The sequence below is a fragment of the Chrysochloris asiatica genome, unplaced genomic scaffold, assembly GCF_000296735.1.
Source record: "Chrysochloris asiatica unplaced genomic scaffold, ChrAsi1.0 scaffold00018, whole genome shotgun sequence".
Classification (NCBI taxonomy): Eukaryota; Metazoa; Chordata; class Mammalia; order Afrosoricida; family Chrysochloridae; genus Chrysochloris; species Chrysochloris asiatica.
This window is the reverse complement of record NW_006408536.1, coordinates 22,208,574-22,229,318: the sequence shown is the minus strand read 5'-3', so window position 1 is coordinate 22,229,318 and position 20,745 is coordinate 22,208,574. Positions and strand designations below refer to the sequence as shown.

General features: G+C 38.6%; 1 protein-coding gene across 5 annotated transcripts in view; it reads left to right on the top strand.

Moving 5' to 3' along the window:
* Positions 1 to 825: 825 nt before the first annotated feature.
* GLRA2 (glycine receptor, alpha 2) overlaps positions 826 to 20,745 on the top strand; it is a 284,008-nt gene continuing 264,088 nt past the window's right edge. The window contains exons 1-4 of one of the 5 annotated variants that reach the window (XM_006835620.1): positions 884 to 1,042; positions 1,458 to 1,636; positions 2,506 to 2,720; positions 3,750 to 3,883. Coding sequence is in view for 4 of the 5 variants with exons in the window: in XM_006835616.1 (XP_006835679.1) it covers positions 1,569 to 1,636; positions 3,750 to 3,883 (202 nt within the window). In the remaining variant the exon portion in view is untranslated. Of the gene's footprint in view, positions 1,043 to 1,192; positions 1,637 to 2,397; positions 2,721 to 3,749; positions 3,884 to 20,745 lie in introns of those variants that run through there. The other 4 variants (XM_006835616.1, XM_006835617.1, XM_006835618.1 and 1 more) reach the window with 4 other exon arrangements.

Sequence of the window (20,745 nt, the reverse complement as noted above, 5' to 3'; positions counted from 1 at the left end):
AATCTGTGGCTTGAAGAGGATCGGCAAGGGTTTTAAGCCACTGAAGAAAGCACAGTGGAAGGGTTTTCCTTAGTATTGTTGTTGTTGTTAAGTGTCGTCGAGTGGGTTCCGACCCGTAGCGACCCTGTATAGGGTTTCCAAGGAGCAACTGGTGAGCTGAACTTTACAGTACAGCGCATTAACCCACAGCACCACACCAGGACTCCTTCCTGAGGATAGACATAGAGAAACCCTTTGGGAACTGGTGACTGAAATCAAACTAAAATGCTTAGGAGGCAAGGAAGGCATAAACGAAACCAAAACAAAACAAAACAAAAAATCCATTGCCCTGGAGTCGATTCCGACTCAACAATCCTATAGGATATAGTAAAACAGATCCATAGGGTTTCTAAGGCTGTAATCTTTACTAAAGCAGACTGCCACATATTTCTCTCACGGAGTGGCTGGTAGATTCAAACTGCTGACCTTTCTACTAGCCGCCGAGCGCTTACCCACTGCGCCACCATAGCTCCTGGAAGGCATAAAGGCTTTGAAATTAAACTGTAGACCCTCACGAAGTTTTATCTGCTCATGGTCTTCTCTAAGTCAATGTCCCCTCCACTTCAGCATGGGACTTCTTCCTCTTTTGCTTCTAGCTTCCATTGACAAGGAGTGGACTACCCACATTCCTATTATAATTTCAGCAATCCGGATCTTGTTCTTGATTCTAACTGTCCCCAATTTCCTTTCCCCACGCATAGACCTTATTCTCGACTCTTCGCTTTCAAACTCCTGTTCCTCCCATCCACCGTCAGACTCGCGTTTCTAGGAGCTCAGACCCCAGTCTCCCTCACCCTCTCGGTGCCCCCCACCCCCGGACCTCTGCTCTCTCCTTATCATTGCACCCCTTTCAGAATGACCAGTCACTCTTTGCCTTTGACTGAACAGCAGGCACGTCCCTTCTTGAATGCCTCTCCCCGACCCCCGCCCCAATCAGACTGAAAAAGGAAACATGCGCACTTCAGAGCTAGGAGCTGTCCGAGTGCTGAAATTTATAGGCTGGGTAAGATCACGTCTCCGTCTCTTTCTGTAGCCCTCATTCCAGCACAGGATCTCAGCAATTTTCCCCTCTTCCCCCCACCCACTCCAGCGCACAGAGTCCTTTCTTCTTTCTCATTTACAACTTCTTCCAAAAAGAGAACATTTTCTATGTGGCTTTGCCACATAGAAAAGATATAAAACAAAAGCCAGCATGGCATTGTCACCAGCCCCCTTTGCATGGTGATGCGATTAAGGTAACAGCATTTTTATTATTCAGGAAAAGCAGCTGGGGGAATCACCAGTTCTGAGGCTTTGTCTTTCCTGGGCTAACTGATGGTCCTGAGCCTCGGTTTGACCTGACCATGATGCCTAGGACTGGCACTTTTTGTTTTTTCTTGGTAAACTGTACAAACCCAAATCTCTTTTTGGTTTTCAAGGAAATTAAATTCTTGCCAGATTTTGAATCTGGACAATAAATAGATACTTTGTCCTAGCTTCTTTCTGGAATCATTTCTGGGATATTTTCCACAAGCATCACAGAAACAGGAATGAACCGGCAGCTAGTGAACATTTTGACAGCCTTGTTTGCATTATTCTTAGAGACAAACCACTTCAGGTAGGTGAAACGACTTTGCATGCTGATATTTTCCACATGAAAACTGTTTTAAAGAGAACATGTCATGCAATTGTTATCTATTTTTCTATGACCTGTATAATCATATTATTTTTATTTTATAAAGGAGAGTTAGATTTCTTTTGTTCATTTAGAAAACCTAATTATGGTGGGAGGGTGGTAAATTTTCACAAAAGCAAGTTTTGTGATGCATGGTCTCACTCTATGCATTTCAACACACATTTTCACAGCCAATGTGATATTAAGGTAGTATGATGAGTTGCATGCTCTGTATAAGGGTGATTTATTTTTTCTTGCAAATTCTTCTGGAAGTCACTTAAAGAGATTGTTGGATGCCATATTTCTCATATAGTGGAAGTTATTGGACTAATTTGTCAGAAGTATGTCATCTTATGTAAAATATAAAGGAACATTAGTTCTCAGCCAACTTGTGTCTCCTATAATATTTCAGCAGTTAGAAGTCTACTATAGGGAGTACAATCCAGGAATTTTCATGAAATATTACAAAATTTCAATTTATCTTTACTAATATAGTCTACTTTTCAATATATTTGAAAATTAATTGCCTGCCAATATTTCATCAATATGACAATTTTTATTGATGTGTATGTATAAGGAATTGAGTATGTGTAATTAAAATAAGTGAGAAATTATTATTTGCATGCTTGTACTTTCTACCTGATTTTAAAATTTCCAAATAAATTGCTAAGACAACATTTGTTATAATTGCTAGTAAGTGGAGTAGCCATCCTAATGACAGAGACTGTAAGGCAGAGATAGGAGATGCTCATACAATCAAGTGTAGGACTCATCATTTAATTTTCATCAAATTTTGTGGTGTCTTTTCACAGAACCAAGAGAAATGGCATATAGAGCAATAATGCTTGAGTACTGGGAAAACCCACTATGTTTCTTTCAGGGTCACACCTCCTACTATGATTAAGAAAAAAAAAATGTAGGCTGGGTTTTATTAGAATCATCATCATCATCATCTTCATCATCTTCCCACCACTACCATCATAATCAAATAACATTTGATTAATCAGATGAATCTGCATATAGGAATGTGAGTATTTCTGATGAATGTATCAATTTTTCACTCCTACTAAATGTTTATATGACCTTTACACTTATATTTGATGCCACTTATTCGAAAAACTGTCAAGAGTATGGTCTTTTCCTCATAATAGTAATAACAAGATTTGTTAAACTCTTAAAAACACAGACTGTAATATGTATACTTTGGGGAAGGAATCACAATTCAGTCACTTACTCAGTACTGTGAAATAATTTACTTCACTACAAACCAAACGTGTTCTTTTTATAAGCCCTTCATTACTTCTAACAGGAAAATAAAAACCTGAGAATTTTTCCAATCAACTGTTAAGTGTTTCTGGTAATGCAAAGGACAAAATGATTTCAAAGTGTTTTCTTATGAATACTTTATTGACGAGCCAACAATTTGAATGTTCATATATAAACAACAACAGATAAATAGAAGTAACAGACATGCTTATTGTTACATTTTCAAGTGAAGCTTATTTTAGACAACACACTGGGAATTATGAATACGTGATAGGTAGCATAGAATGTAACAAATGAGACAAGAAATGGAAGAACTAGTTGCACTGTTAGCTTTGCTCTGTCCATTTTATTATTGCTTATAAAACTGGCGGTTTATATTTAGAACTGAAATGCTAAAACATTTTTTTTTGACAAAAGAAAATGCATTTAAGAAAATCACATGAATTTAAAACAATATATCACTTCACTTCTTGTGACTCTAGAAAGAAATAGCTTTAGCTTTGGATCCATAAAATCTACAACTTAAAATCAAGCTCATTTTTTTTCATCCTAAACCTCTTATGGCTAAAGTCTGCAAACTTAGGAGATGACTCAGGGTTTATAGCTCTCATCTTTTAAAGTTTACTTTAGACCGTGTTCAAGTTCAGAAGTTGACCAAAGAGTTGGCATTTTGCTTTTTATTAACATATTAAATCTATTTACCAAAACTTGATGTTAAATATTGTGCAAGCACTAGTTCTCGGGGCAATGAGAATAGAATCGTTGCTAAAAGAGTTAATGGTGTGTTTAGGGCGGCTTTCTGCAAAGACCATGACTCCAGGTCTGGAAAACCACCTTCGCAGACCCTATCTCCTTCAGATTTCTTGGACAAATTAATGGGAAGGACATCCGGGTATGATGCAAGAATCCGGCCAAATTTTAAAGGTAGGTTCCATTTAAAAGTCTCTTTGGGGAATCTTCTAGATGTTTGAATAGTTTACTCAGAAAATAGTTTTTAGGATTTTTACTCCAGAAATGGAAATGGCAAGTGTGGTATGTTTTTTATTTAGCATCCTTTTGAAATACTCAGTGGTTTAAATAGCTTCAATTTGACTTGTTGCTTGACAGGTTGACAACTTTCCTTGTTTGTGTTCTATTCCATAAAGAAAACTAGTGTCCAAGATTATGCCACAGTCTCTATTTTATCCTAAGTGGAAATGTGGCTGAAAATGCATACAAGAGCAAAGAATGAGCTTGATTTACATGAACATATAGCAGGATTCATTCAAAATTCAGTAGTTGCAAGATTGGATCTAAATGTTTACCTAAAAAGTAGTTTTAATCTCAATTTAAAGCATGCCATTTTACATACATTAAGGCTCTCATTTTTAAACTTGGTTAAAAAAGGAAGCTGTTCTAATTTAATATATCAGAACTTTTCATTTTCTCTGATTTAAATATTCTAGTTGTTTATCTGAAATCATTAATAAAGATCATAGAATTGTAAAGTATACATGTCAAGTATAAAGTATCGTGGTTGAGACTTTATTTGTTCAATTAGAAACAAACCCAAAAGTAGGGGTGGGATTAGTTTGTCTAACTTTATAGATGTCACGGATCAGTTAATAGTCTGTAAAAATTATGGTTTTATTTATCTGATTTGTTTTTATGCTGAAATTTATCAGAAAAATTATAGGAACCAATTATTAATGATTGAATTATTTAATGATACTTTGATTTTAAAATACATATTCTATATGACAATTGCCTTTTATATTTTCATTGAATTTAGTATAATGTATTGTGGAGAGCTTATAATATGCAATAAAAGAGAAGCCTATATTTTAGTATTAACGTAGCAATTCACACATTACTTTGGCTTTGCATTTAGCAGCAAATCAGCATTACTTTCTTTGAGTTTTGATGCATTTTTATTATTAGTTAATATAAGCATGAAAACTAAACTCTAAATTAATTTCTTATTTAAATGTTACACCTCTGAATATACCCAGCTATGGGCACATTTCAAAAGGAAATCATTCAGAATGTTTCCAAAACAAGTATTTTTGATGAAGAGACAACTGAAAGAAGTTGAGTTCAATTTTCCTGAAAAGAAATTTTCATACCATTTCATGTTAAGTTTATGCTCATTTTTTGGAAAGTCAATGTTATTGTTATTATTTTTGTTGTTAGGAGCCATCAAAATGGTTCCAACTCATAGTGACTCTGCAGCAGTACAAAACATTGTCTGGTCCTACACCATCCTCACAAGCATTGTTGTTTGAGCCCATTGTTGAAGCCACTGACTGTCAATCCATCTTGTTCCTATTTTTCAATGACCCGCTCCTTTACCTAGTTAGCATGATGTTCTTCTCTAATGACTATTCCTTTCTGAAAATGTGTGAAAGTTAAAAGTTTCAACATTCTTGCTTCTAAGTAAAGTCAGTAGGGGAAAAAACATTCCATGAGTAACAAGAGAAAAATCAGCTTTCAATGGGTCTGCTCATTCATACAGTTACTCAGTCATTCAACAGCTTTTGTGTGTAGGCTATATGCAAAATACTAAAGATGCTTGGTGTTTTGGAAAATGGAAGATGAAACAGGTTTAAATGCTACCATCAAAAACTTCAGTGGGGAGAGTAGATGTTACATGAATACTTAAAATGTTAGAAATTGTTAAGTACCATGAAGAAGTACAGATAAAATGCTACAGGATGATGGCTTGAGATGGAGCAGCTGGGGACTTTAGACCCAGAGAGGGAGAGGGGATGTGTGCTGATGACTGGGGGGGGGGGAGCAGACTTGCAGGGTATGTCCTTTGGTTGGTTGATGGTGCATGGAGGGGATTGTAACCATGGCAATGAAACGATATAGAATAGGATGAATATAAAACTAATGTTCTCCCATGTAAACTATCTCATAATTCACAATAAAACATTTTTAAAAAATGATGCAGGATTCCAAAAAATGGAGAGATGCTTTATTAAACCATTCATGGAAAGGGAGTATTTAAATCCTGACTTGAAGGTTGAGTAGGATTTACATTTCCAAAGACGGCAAATTGTTTCAAGTTTATGAATACCCTTTTAGTAGCAATTTTCACTCTTTCTTTTCTGGAAAGAATTTTCCAAAGGGGCAGGAAAAAAATAAAAGGGACATAAACACCCTCGCTGCCACTGTTATTTTAAGTGACCACATGGAATAAGCCATCATTTCTACACATAGTTTTCTTTCTGGTTCTTCTGAGAATGTCAGCCTTTGGAAATGACACTTTTCATGGTTCTAAAGGATAAATGAATGAGAAAAATGGTAAGTTTGGCAAAACATGACCATGTTTTTTAGATATATTCACTATTTAAAGACCTGAATTCAGGATGGTTTAGTGACTTATAAAAGGAAACAGGATGGACATTTCTTAAGACTCTAACATCAATGAACTCCACTGAGTTTTGCCTGCCTTTTACTATCACTTTCCACTTCAAGGAACACTGTTACTCTTCCATGAACTTATATTACATAGGCCATTTGTATCAGATCAATTACTTAACATTTCACATAATTCTCTTCACTCTGAGAAGCATGGCTTTTCCTGCATGTAAAACACTCCTCATCATTTCAGACCAAAATTATTCTTCCACCTGATGTTCCCCAGGAATTTTATATGTCTAATATGGTACTTAAGGAGCCTGGCGGTGCAGCGGGTTAAGCTACAAGGTTGGGGGTTCTAACCCACCAGCCTCTCCTTAGGAGAAAGATGAGACTGTCTGCTCCCATAAAGATTTACAATCTGGTAAAGAGCAATTCTACTCGTTCCTATGGGGTTGCTTTAAGTTAGAATCGACTTGAACATCAGTGGGTTGTTTGTGTGTGTGTTTTTATTGTTGTCTTAATATAGCTCTTTTGCATATTTATGTTTTATTAATTCATCTAAGAAGGCAGGAAGGTGCCTTATTATGTACTTCTTCCTGGTGCAAATATTTAAAGAAGCTCAGGTGCTCAGTGAATGTTTTTTTAATTGAATCATGGGCTTAAGGAGAGATAAATATGCTTTTCCTCTAATTAGCCTGGTTGCGTAGATTTAGTCATACTTTAAGAGGACAGCATCTTCATATTTTCTAGGACCACTTCCATATATGCAGAAGGACTGGAAATACATTATTAGTGAGATTACATTTGGAGAGTCCAGAGAAAAGTCTATTTAAAAGCAAACAATACCCAAGAACACAATCTGAAAACAGACATTTTTTTCTTTCTTGTATTTGCTCTACTTCCCTTGTCTGTCCCTGATCCATACCTCATCTGGAACCAACCAAGTGATTTCAAATATACATTGAGGTTTCAGTTACAACTATTGCTGTAGGGATGAGTTAGTAGAGAAGAAAGCTGGATTCAGAAAGGAATGGGCAAATGCGAACCATTTGACTTGGGCTTTAGGTCTGTATGAAGCAAGGGGATCTAACCACACTAAGCTGTTTGATTCATGTCAGCTCTGCTTGTCTGGAATAAGAAGATGTTACCCCATCAGAAAAAGCAATGCAGTTGAGGAAAACGCCATGTAAGAACACCAGATTTCTGGTTCATACTTTGAACTATCTTTTGTGGCTACCATGCAGAATATGAGTGAATGCCTGGTTTGAAAATGGGAAGACACAAACTCTGCCCAGAGGATCAAGGCAAATCTCCAGCTTTCCTGCTCTGGAGGCTCTCTTTCCTGCCCTGGTGAAGGAAGCAACCAGGAGAAGTGTCTCATCTGTTTAAGGTGTCACGAAATAGGAAAATGTGCCCCGTTCTTCTTGGGAGGAAGAATAGAGAGTCTGTGTCATAGAGGAAAACCATTAACTAATTAAATAATGGTCTAGCTGTACAGAGAGTGGAATGGAAGGGAAATAAATAAATAGGTTTTTCCCTGTGTAAGGACCCCCTCAATTCTGAAGTCTCTCACTGCCGTCTCTTCCAAAGTTATATATGTTTTCCATGATATGTTATTAAATGCTGTCAAGTTGGTTCGAACTCTGAATGGCGTTTTTGAGTAGCACCTGCTGGGTTTGAACCACCGATCTTGGGATTAGCAGTTCAGTGCTAATCCTATAGCACCACACCAGGACTCCATGAAATCCTTTAGGAGCTCTTAAATATTGATGTCCAATTAAGAAGAATATCCTTTTAAAACCCTTTCATGGGCCCTGGGACATATATCACCCACCTCCATTTTCCTCCTCTGGGGTTTCTTGGCCAGCTACTTTCCTATTGGCAGTGCATGCAGCTGTCAGGAGAGAACCTGCATAACTGAAATGGAAGAAATGAGTGTGTGCCACCAATTACTGTTTCTGTAGGGTACTGTAAGAGGTGATGCACCCGGAAGGGTGATTTTGCAAACGCTTTGAGTCTTTTGGCTTTTTTAATGGGAGATAACCCTTGCAAGTCTATTTATGGTTTCCTGTGCAGTATTTGAAGGAGCCCTAGTGGAGTAGTGGGTTACACATTCGATTGCTACCCGCAAGGTTGTTGTTGTTGTTGTTGTTGTGAAGTGCTATTGAGTTGGTTTCAACGCATAGCAACCTTGTATAGGGTTTCCGAGGAGCAGTTGGTGGGCTTGAACCACCAACCTTGCAGTTCAAAGTGTCCCTGCTGTCCAATGCATTAACCCAGTTCAAACCCACCGGCTGATCCTTGGGAGATCTGCCCCAAAGGAGCAGTTCTACTCTGTCCGATAGAGTCATCGTGAGGCAGAGCTGACTCCTGGCACTGGGTTTGGTCTGGGGTTGGTGCATTATTTGGAAGTTGCCTTTTTTGCAATGCAGATTCCAGAGGGACAGATATGCCACAGTAACTGTACCACTCCTTGAGGCATATGGGTTCCACATATTCCTAGTCTCAGAGTTCAGAGGGCCACATGTGTCCCACATAGTATGGATCCAAATCAATACTTTGTGTTACCAAATTTCAAAAATGCTTCTTGATTCAGCATGTCTTTCATTAATGAAAACACCTGGTATTAACAAAAAATTCAAATCGGAAAATTTATTTTCAAATAATAGTCTATTATGATTGTATTTTCCTATCCTGGTGTGGCACTGTAGGATCAGAACTGGACTGTGACCCAGAAGGTCGGCAGTTCAAACGACTGCTCCCTGGAAGCCCTATACAGAGTCACTATGAGTCAGAACCGACCTGAGGACACATAACAACAACAACAACAGTGGTGCAATAATTAGTCTCTTTGCTGCTAACATAAACATTGGCAGTTGAAATCCACCAGCCACTCCAATCTGCTTCCATAATGATTACAGTCTAGGAGACCTTCGGGAAAGTTCTACTCTGTCTTATAGAATTGCTATGGGACAGAAGTGACTCAACTATAGACAACAAAACTAATTTGGAATTTTTATCATGACTCAGAAGAGAAAAAAATGGCATTCTACCATACTATCCTGCTAGCCTTTACAAGGCCCATTTCCCTCTCTCTCTTACTCTTGGTTCATGGTTGTTTTGTTTTGTGCTCAGCAGTAAATGGTTTTATTGTTCACCTGCTAGGGAGCAGATCATTCTTCATTTGCAAATTTAAACTAGTCTTTTTTTTTTTTTTTCCCCTAAAATCACTTAGACTATTTAATTCCAAAATTGTACAGTACACAGACATAAATTAAATTATAAAATGCTATTAAAGTTCAAAAATACTTATACCATCTTTAACATAAAAATGGACATTAACAAAAACTTATCAAAGGATTAATAGTGTTTATAATTAGGAAAAAATGTTCACACTCTTTGTTTAAGGGAACATAGCATGTCAACTTTCACTCAATTCACAATAAAAACTTTTAAAAAATGGGGATAGTGATAAATACTATTAATTGATGGTACATGTAATCATTGCAATGAAACCAAATATGATTTGTTGAACATAAAACTGATAATCTGCCCTGTAAACTTTCACTCAATTCACAATAAAAAATTTAAAAAAGAAAAAAAAATCATTTTAAACTATAAAAAGTTGATTAATGGTTCATGTTTTTGAATGACTTGTCATGGTTGGTGGCAATCTTAACTTAAAGTTACTTGCCTTCTAATCCCTAATTTTATATCCATTATTTTTCAAAGTGATAAGGAAAGCAAACTTTAAAAGGAGTCAATATAAGTCCCTTTCACAAATAGCTTTTCCCAAATAGTAGTGTTTGATTAGTAATAAAATCAACATTTATTTAGAATTAGCAAGGAATGCTGTTCCAATCATAAAAATGTCTTGCCCAAAGGAAACCCAAACAAAAGTTGGCCCAAGCCCACTGATGTCCAGTTGATTCTCGTTCAGTGACTATACAGGAGAAAGTAGAACTGAGATTGTAAATCTTAATAGAAACAGACTACCTCATCTTTCTCCCTCAGAGCAGCTGCTGGTAGATTTGAACCACTGATCTTGAGGTTAACAGTCCAATGATTAACCCACGGTGCCACCCTGACTCCATATGTAAACTTGACAGGAAAAAGAAAAAAAAAAGAAAAAGGCTATGAAGATTCATAAGGGATTTTTTTTTAAATGTTTTATTGTGAATAATGTGATAGTTTACATGGGAGAACATTAGCTTTACATTCATCCTATCGTATATAATTTCATTGCCATGGGTACAATCCCCTCCATGCATCATCATCCAACCAAAGGGTATACACTACAAGCCTGCCTCCTGGTCTTCAGCACACAGCCCCTCTCTCTCTCTGGGTCTAGAGTTCCCAACTGCTCCATCTCTCCACGTCATCGTCTCTGCCTCCATCTCAGGCATCACTGCTTCTCTGGGGAGGGTCCCGCTCTCCGCTCTTCTCCTCACAAGGGATGATTTGCAATTAGAAATCCAAGTGTGGAGTAGGACTCCACCTTTATCATGCTGTCATTAGGGAGTTTGGTGAGCACCTGCAAGTGAGATTCTGCATGTCAAGAACTAAGTATACGTTTGAGCTTTCAGACTTCTTGGCTCTGAAGATGTCATAAGGGTTACTTGTAAATGGTTCTTGTTAGGTACTGTGGAGTCGTTGACTCATAGTGACTGTACACACAACAGAAGGAAACATGACCCGTTCCTACTCTAGCCTCACAACTGTTAAGTCTGAGCCTATTGGTGCTGCCACGGTGTTAATCCACTGCTTGAAGATCTTCCTCTTTTTAGTTGGCCCTCCACTTTACCAAGCATGATGTCCTTCTCCATGAACTGGTCTTTCTTGACAATTTGCCCAAAGTACAAAAGATGAAGTCTTGCCGTCCTTGCTTTTAGGGAGAATTCTGGCTATACTTCTTTCAAGACAGATTTGTTCGAGCTGGTTGTCCCTGGTACTTTCAGTATTCCTCAATCTGCACCAGTTCTCCTCCAGTCTTAGTGGTCATTGTTTAGCTTTCACATGCTTATGAGGCAATTGAAGATAACTATGGCTTGAGTCAAGAGCACCTTAGTCCTAAAAGTTACATGTGTGATTGTTAACACTTTAAAAAGATCTTTTGCTGCAGATTTGCCTAATGCAATATGTCATTTGATTCCTTGACTGCTGTTACTATGGCTATTGGTTGTGGATCCAAGCAGAATGAATTCTTAGACAACTTCAAGCTTTTCTCCATTTACCATGATGTTGTTTATTGGTTCTTGGTCTGTGTATAGGTTCCTCATGAGCACAATTAAGTCTTCTGGAATTCCATTCTTCTCAATGTTATCCATAATTTGCTGTGTTCCACACAGTTGAATATCTTTGCATAGTAAATAAAGCATAAGTAAACATCTTTCTGGTATTCTCTGCTTTCAGCCAAGATCCATCTGACATCAACAATGATAAACCGTGTTCCATACCCTTCGCTGAATACGGCCTGAAATTCTGGCAGCTCCCTACTGCTATAACCATTGTTGAATTATTTTCGGCAAAATTTTACTTGCATGTGATATGATATTGTTCACTGATTTCTGCATTCCGTTGAGTCACCTTTCTTTGGAATGGGCATAAATATGGATCTCTTCCAATCTAATGAGTACCTTCAGCACTGCTTCAGTTTGTTGTATCATTTCAATTTGTATTCCATCAAGTCCTAGAGCCTTGGTTTTTGCCAATGCCTTAAGCACAGCTTGGATTTCTTCCTTCAATATCATCTGTGATTGATCATATGCTCTTAAAATGGTTGAACATCGACCAGTTCTTTTTGGTATGGTGAGTCTGTGTAGTCCTTCCATTTTCTTTTAATGTTCCTGTATCACTCAGTATTTTACCTACAGAATCTTTCAATATTGCAACCTGAGGTTTTAATTTTTCTTCAGTTCTTTCAGCTTCTTCTTCCCTTTTGCTTTCCAAACTCGAGGTCTTTGCACAGTTCATTATAACACTTGACTGTCTTCTCAAGCTGCCCTTTGAAAATTTCTGTTTAGTTCTTTTACTTCATTATTTCTTCCAGTCACTTTAGCAAAAATGATGTTCGCTGAGCTAAGAAGGAAAAATAAGAGGAGAGGACTTGTAACAACAAGGGAACTAGAAAGTGCACTATCGTAATTACTGTGGTTGATCAGCAATGCATCAATAGAGAAGTTTACATACATACGATACAGAAATGAAGAGTGATCAGGAAATTTGATTATATCTGGAAGAGAGGCAAGTTTCTCCTAAGTGCCAAAAAAACAAATGGACTATCATTAAAATAAAGATGATGACAATGAAAACAATAATAATGATTATCATAAGAAATCAAAGAGAATAGCAGGATTTGGCCACAGGTATAAAAAGATAGCGCTCAATACAGGACACTGAGATAAAGGAAAGGTTGTTCCAGAAGTCTTATTGAACCAGGCTTTGAACTTGTTTATCCTGGATCAGTCATGACTGAGAAAGCAACACTGGTTGCTTTGACTGAATGTTTTTTTAATGTGGGTGAACCAGAACATTAACCAGAAGGAGAGAAAGGATGAGTCGAAGCCCTGCTAAAAACAAGGGCAGTAGCCATGATGCATAGCATCAAGTCTCTTGAACAGCAGATTTTTGAAACAACGATGTCTGACTCCAACATGGTGGTGCCACTTGGCGTGTGTTTCACTTGTCATAGTTCTGGCAATAACCCAATATCATGCATCAAGATCCTGAAAGGACTCACTACACCTCTTTGAGTCTCCCATTCAAGATCTTTGACCCATACTTTTTTCTTGTTCTGGTCATTGTTCCAGATCATCCAAATTTTAAAATTCAAGTCTGTTCCAACTTTACTTTATTCTACATGACTGACTAGTTTGAACAGATTCAAGGCCCTATACTAAACATTGCGATATTTCTGTTTCCCTTACTGGCATTAATTGGCATTAAAAATAAAAGCATGTGTATAATTTTTCTTATTGGAAGAAAATGTCCTGCATACTTTCAAGTCAGTAAAATATTATATGTCCATTCTCTATTCCTGATGGACTTAGGAAGGCTCCATAATGGGCATATATAGCAGACGGAAGATAGATGCAAGCCAGGGAAGGGAGCCAGAAATGATTCAGACTTATGCTCTGTAATTGAGAGCCATTCTTAGAAGCTATAGGAAAAAAATAGCTTTCTGATGTGCCGAGGCCCCAGAATATAAACAAAGCCATGACTCAGAGTTGCCAATTGCGTTCCATGGATAAGATACATAGAAACCTGTATCAGATCTTGTCAAAATAGAAATGTTCAAAATTCTCTATTAAGACAAAAACACAAGCTAGGTCCATTCACAATTACTTGACTCTGAAACCATGGTAAATGTTGATTCTATGTCAACAGAGGAGCCTCTTTCCCCACTTGAGTGATTTGGCTCGTTTTCAGTTGATTTATCATGGCGTCATTCCTTCATCCTATCAGATAGCTCTTTGTCAGTATTATTGTATCTTGAAAATGCCACTTGAAGCATTAAGCTTTTAAAGAAGCCAAATGAAATGCTCAAACCTGGGCAAAATGCATTAGTTCTGTTTCTCTCTCTGAAACAAAGACTTTATCTATTTTAATAAGATTTTCTTTGAAAATAAAATTAGCTTAGATTTAGATCCTGAGTTTCATCCCAAAGTGAATAAATACATTTCCCCATAGCATTTTGAGAGGAAAGGATCTGTAGTAGATAATTATTCACTCCACATCTTTTTACATGCCATGCACGCTAATTTTTTTTTCACATCTAGAGATCTAAGGTTTAAAGTGTACTGTATGACATTAAAACCTACATTTGCATGCAATATGGCTTCCTGCAATTTCCTAGGAGCTACGTTACAAATCGGGCTGCGAACTGCAAGGTCAGCAGTTTGAAACCACCAGCTGTTCCGCAGGAGAAAGATGAGGCTTTCTGCTCCCGTAAAGATTTACAGCCTCGAAAACCCTGTACAGGGTCGCTATGATTCGGAACTGACTCCACAGCACATAACAACAACAACAACAACTGCTCAAGGGGTGTTTCAGATATAAATAGAACTAGATCCACTTTCAAGACACCAGTGATCTTGGAAACAAGATCAGTCCAGTGGAGTTCAAGCTCATAGGTTAACAATCCTTGTAAAGGGTGGCTTGAGCACCAATGTCCAGGAGGGAAGCCTGGAAATGGTGCGTCTGTTAGTGAGGATGCAGCTCCAGCGTGGCCATTTCGTTGATCTCCCTGGTGTACATGGGCATCAGATCTTACTATATTGTTGTTAGGTGCCATAGAGTCAGTTCTGATCCATATTGACCCTATATAGGGTTTCCAAGGAGCAACTGGTGGGGTTTTCAAACCGATCTTGCAGTCCAGCGCATTATCCTGCAGTGCCACACCAGGACTCTTTGTATAAATCCTGAGAAAGAGGAGCAGAATGCTTGCAAACCTCAGAAGCATTAGACTTGAGTGCACGAAATAGCAGAAGCCCTATTCTCCCTTAGCCCTAGCTCCCCTTAATTAGTCAACCGATTGATGCGCCTTAACTGCTGAAATGACAAAAAGCTCTAATGGAAGTAAACCCACGTTGAAATGCGTGAGTCATTCTTAGGAAATATACAGAAAAATGGATTTTCAGTTATCTATAATGAAAGTATCACACAAATACAAGTGTCGATTGTAAAAATAAAGATATAAAGTGTATGATTTTTTAGGGTGTTCTTTTGTTAGTTATGGAAACAGCAGCCATTTCAACTGACCTAGAAGTGAATCCAATGGCAAGATAATTGACGCTCTATTAGGGAAACATTCTTTTTCACTGAAGATATGAGCTGTAACTGTCAATGGGGACCTTTCATTAAGGAAACTAGAGGACAATTAAGGAAGTAGAAAAACAAGGAGCTAGAAATATAGGACCAAAAGGAAGAACAGATGTGTTCTAGAAACCACTTAACAAAGTCTATATACGCACCGTCCAAAGCATATATTTAGTATGGGGGAATATGCACACACCATATATTTGTATGTATACATATACTATGTTTGCATATACGTAATTGTTATTAAGTGCCGTCCAGTCATTTCTGACTCATAGCAATCCTGTACAGGGCTTCCGAGGAGCTACCAACCTTGCAGTCCAGTGCATTAACCAGCAGTACCACACCAGGCCTCCTACATACATAGGGTATCCCTGAAAAATACAGTGGAAACTGGAAACATTGGTTGTCTCTGTGAAGTAACTGGATAGAAGTAGGACAGAAGGAGAAGGGAGAATTACTTTTCTCTGCATGCCTCTTGAATGTTGAACATTACATGTATCTACAATTCAAGATTGTAGATACAAGGAGCTCTGGTAGCGTAGTGGTTACGAATCGGGCTGTGAACCTCAGATACAGCAGTTCAAAACTACCAGCTGTTCAACGGGAGAAAGATGAGGCTTTCTGCTCCTGCAAAGATTCACAGCCTCGGAAATCCTGTACAGGGTCACTATGAGTCGGAACAGACTCCACGGCACACAGCAATAACAACAACAACAATTCAAAAGGGGAAGTGGTAATTGTAAAGTCTTTGTGGAGTCCAGGGTCTTAGACACTTAGACTCCCTGATGTGGAGTCAGGGTCGTCCTTACTGTTAATGCAGAAACACACAGGTGGCAAGGGTACCCAAAAGACCCTCTTGAAATCTTCTGCTCAAAATGTTCCAATAAGTTTGTCAGCATGTCTTCTGTTTGCTGGCAACCTTGCAGTCTAGTGGAAAGAACCCCGGACCTGGCTTAGCCACTTTTAAGAGAAGGTGCCTTCAGCATTCCAAGTCTCTGCTTGTACCCACCTCACTTGAGTTGTTCTGGGATCAAATGAGGTTACTTTCTTTCAGCCAGGATGATTATTAGAAATAATTTGTATTAATATAATTATTCCCCCACTTCTTTTTTATAGCCAACACATCAAAGCTTATGTTTCATGGTGATTGGGTCTTTCGTAAGTTCTTTAATTTTTTTTATTGGGAAGAAAAAGTGAGAGAAATTCTAGTATCTTAGAGTTCTACCAGAGTGACCAAAATGTGCCATGTATCTCAGCTGGTTTCCTTTTATTAATTCATTGAGAAGTTTTCTATCCTGAAAAAGGTATTTCATATCCCTGAATATGAAGCAATGAGTGAGGAATTTCTGGGAAAAACTTACCTGTACCCATTCAAATCCCATTCCTAAGGATTTTCTGTATTCATTTTTATAAGAACTGAGTAAAAGACAGAACCAATTTCACCTAGTCCTAGAAAGAAGGACTTTAGATGAATTTAGCTGATTAAAATGTGACTGTCATTTCAGATGGATCTTCTTGTCCAGATACTGCAGGTGCCGGGGTCATAGCACAGAAGTGCTGACCTGATGTGCTCATTTATAATGAGTATTTAAAAGAAAGCACTTGGCCCTTATGACATGGCAGGTTAAGAGCCCTGAAAATGGAAGTCCATAATTGAACTTTTGAGAAATTATTACATTTTGCTCCTTGGTTGATTCTGGGTGACCTTGTGTCTTTAATTTTCATTATGGAACAAACCTAAACATTTTATCCTGAGTTTGATGGCTCATATCGCTCCTCCCCAGGCTGAAGGGCAATTCAGTCCATTTTGCTCATGATCTGAGACTTCATTTTAAGAAAGGGATACTAGATGGCATCAATATCAAGCTAATGTTGGGATATTATGATATCCAGGTTTAGAGTGCAAAAGTAGGTATTGGTTATCTTTTGATGGTGTTAGGGTTGGTTTTTTTTTTGTTTTTGTTTTAATATGTTATTTCTGATGCTTCTGGAATATAGTCTTAAAAGTGGAAACACAGTTGCCCAAACCTCATAACCAGGGCTTTGGAAACATTCAGGACTCTTGGAGACAACTCCTAAGAGGCTGTCCTGATTGTAGCATGCAGCATTTTCTTGTTCACTTTCTTCTTGAGAGCGCTACTTTGGACACTTGTGACTAATTCCTGGCTCTTTCAATCACACTAAAGCCACTAAAGGAAGACTCTGACCAAAAGGAATAGATCTCTGAGTGGTATTCCTAAATCCCCAGGTCATTCCAGAACCAAGTCACCAGAGTACCCTAGTCTGGCTACACAACCAAGTGTGGTCAACAGAGAAACTAGACCCCCTCTGACCCATGTCTAGCTTGCATACTCACCCCTCCCTCTGAACAAATGGTCACTCTGTTTTATGAACACATTCACCCAAGAGCACAAAGAAAAATCCTGGATTGAGTGAACATCTGGATGGTTAATAAGCATTTATTAAGTTATTAAGTTTCTGACTGGAGATTTTTTTTTCCTATGTCTTCTTTTTTCTGAATGGGTAAGGGTCATATTTTCTTGAGAGGCAAAGATGCCACATTTGTCAATGTATTACCAAAGCAATAGAATGCATTTGTGGCAAGGGAGCACATCTGAGGGTACAAGAAAATATTTGTAGAGGTTTTACACTTTTATATTTAGGTGTAAACACACAGTGCATTTGTCCATTGGGCGTAAGGGGTTGTAGGGGGAAAAAAAAACCAAAAAGCAATCCCTAATGGGGCAGTGTACGGTAGGAGTGTGGATAGTAGATCTGAAGAGGCAAAAGTGCCTGTGGATACCAGAACCTGGAGATGCTGACTGAATGGGGGAGGGGGAGATCTTCCTGTGAAGTACATAAAAATAATGTTTTCCTTCTGTATGATGAATAGGTCTGCTAATATTGATGTGCTTGTCCTTGCAGTAATGACCTTTAGTCTCCCCCAGCTGGGATGTGTTGTCGGCTCCGATTTGAACACAAGATTTAGTGTCAAGTCTCTTTGGGGCTGTATTTCTGAGACAGATTCTTCCCTCTGTGCTGTACTGTTGTCAGGGAGCTGAAGGAGGAATGTAAAAAAGAAAAGAAAAGATTAGGTGACGAGTTAGAAGAACACGAAGACTGGGAACAAAATGATATGTTTCCAGGTAAAGGCAAGTACGAGACACAGTTGCTTGTTACCATTCTCTTGGCTGGTTTGGTTACTGGCACCTGAAATACAGCTACTTCTCATGGAAATTCTGCTACTTTAGGAAAACCTCAGAACCACATCATTTTTCTGTCACTTTTAAAACCCAAGTATACATAGAAGAGAAAATAATCTGTCTTCTAATTTATTTACATTTAAATACTTCAAGATGTTGATTTCTAAAAACTACTTCAGGTCCAACAAGGCAGTCAAAATTTCTTTTATCAGGATTTCTCTTAGGAAAAAAAATTCTTTGCCAGAAAAAATTTAAAAAATATTCAGAAAGCAAAAGGTCTGACCTTCAAAGTGTTTGAAGAGTGATACACACATTTGGCAAACTACTAGATGCTCGGCTTGAGGAAAATGTATGTGTATGCTGTACAATGATAAGTATAGATTTTTTTCTTTTTTAAAATGTTTTATTGTGAATTATGTGATCGATTACATTGGAGAACATTAGTTTTACATTCATTCCTTCGTATATCATTTCATTGCCACGGTTACAACCCCCTCCATGTATCATCAACCAACCAAAGGGTATACACTACAAGCCTGCACCCCAGTCGTCAGCACACAGCCCCTCTCCCTCTCTGGATCTAAAGTCTCCAGCTGCTCCATCTCTCCACGTCATCATCTCTGCCTCCGTCTCTGGCGTCACTGCTTCTCTAGGTAGGGTCTCACTCTCCACTCTTCTCCATTGATGGTCCCAGGGACCTCTGCTCCTAGACTGAAATGTTAATCACTCCCCTCCTTGCTATAAAATGTCTGCCTTTACATTTCCAACCCTCACAATCAGTCCTGATAACAATTATTCACTGTTGTATCACAAGAGACCCATCTGCATTTCATTTCATCAGCCCTTCCCAGACAGATTGGATACTACTCGCTGGAGATTCTACCTTCCTCCAGGCCCTCTGGATCTAGGTTCCCTCTTGAAAGCTTGTAAGCCAGTCACTTCTTGCCTTTGTAGCCCCCCCTCCCCATTTTGGGTAGCCAATGTCCAAGTTGCCCATCCTTGTCTACTCTGTGTGTGGAGGGGGTGGGAATGCTTCTTGCTGTAAGGATTTGTTTCCTCTTTTGTACTACTGCATCCATAGGTGTAGATCAAGTTCAACAAATTGTATCACATTACTCTTTTTTTCCTCGTCTATCTTCTTCTGGTTGAGCTCTGACCATCCAGTCATTGAAGCCAGGTCCAGTGGGTACTAAGTATAGATTTCTTGTATTCCATTTTTTCCTTAGAATTAACTCTGGTTTTACTACTTAAGCTTTATATGGCGGCGGTGGTGATGATGGTAGTTGTGTGCTCTGAAATAGGTCACAACTCATTGTGACCTTGTATAGGGTTTCTGAAGCTGCATATCTTTATGGGAGAAGACAGCCTCCTCTTTCCCTTGGGGAGTGGCTAGTGTATTCGAACTGTTGACTTTGCTGTTAGCAGTCAACACCCACTACACTACCAGGAATCCTTGATGCTTTATACATTTGCTCTCAAGGCTTGAAAATAATTGGATGCATTTTTGATACCATCCAGGCAGACTCTGGATGTTGACCACACTCCCTGGAATCTGGGTGGAGTTTCCTAGCCATGGACCTTCCAGGCATACTGGGACAGCAACAGTGAGTGCTCTCAGGGCTTCAGGTGGCCCCATTATCCTAGTCCAAGTGACCTTACCACCTTGGCCCCAGCAGGTCTCATTCTTCTACTCCTTGGGTATGGAAGCCCTAACCCTGCCCTCACCCCGGAAGCTTTGGGTAGTCGCTCCATCCACTTGGCCAAACTGAATGGCAGCCCACACTTCGAAACTTAATTGGTGCATATATCTGACTCTGAAACACTGTGGCTCTACCCTTTCACATCTCAGAGGCCATGACCCCACTCTTTGAGACCCTAGAGGCCATGGCTCCAATCTTTGAGACCAAGAAAGTTCTGCTTCCTGTACTCCTTTCAACAGTTTTGCTGATCTTCATGTGACTCCAGAGTTGATTCTTTTCTTTTCTTGGAGGACAACAGGCATTTCTTCTTTGGCCTGTTCCTTGCCTACAGAGTTCCAAGGAGCAGATAGCATTCTCTTCTTTTGTTCTCTGGCCCCTTCATTCTAAGCTGATGTGGTAGTTTGTTAGATCCATCAGTTATAGGCTGAACCTCTTTAACAAAAGATTGTGTAGTCAGCCACAACCTTGGTGAAAATTCTAGGACATGTTTCCTTAGTTTGAACAAAAGAATTTTCCAAATCCTTAAGTTTTATTTTCATCTTACACAGTTCATTTTTACATCGATCTCTTTCTTCTCACAGTTTACTCTAAGGAGGCAAGTAAAAACCAAATGCCCCCTCTATGATCTTACTTAGAAATCTCCCCAGCTTAATATCCAAGTATATCACTTATAAGTTATACCTTCCGCCAAACATTTTAACATCATTCAGACAAG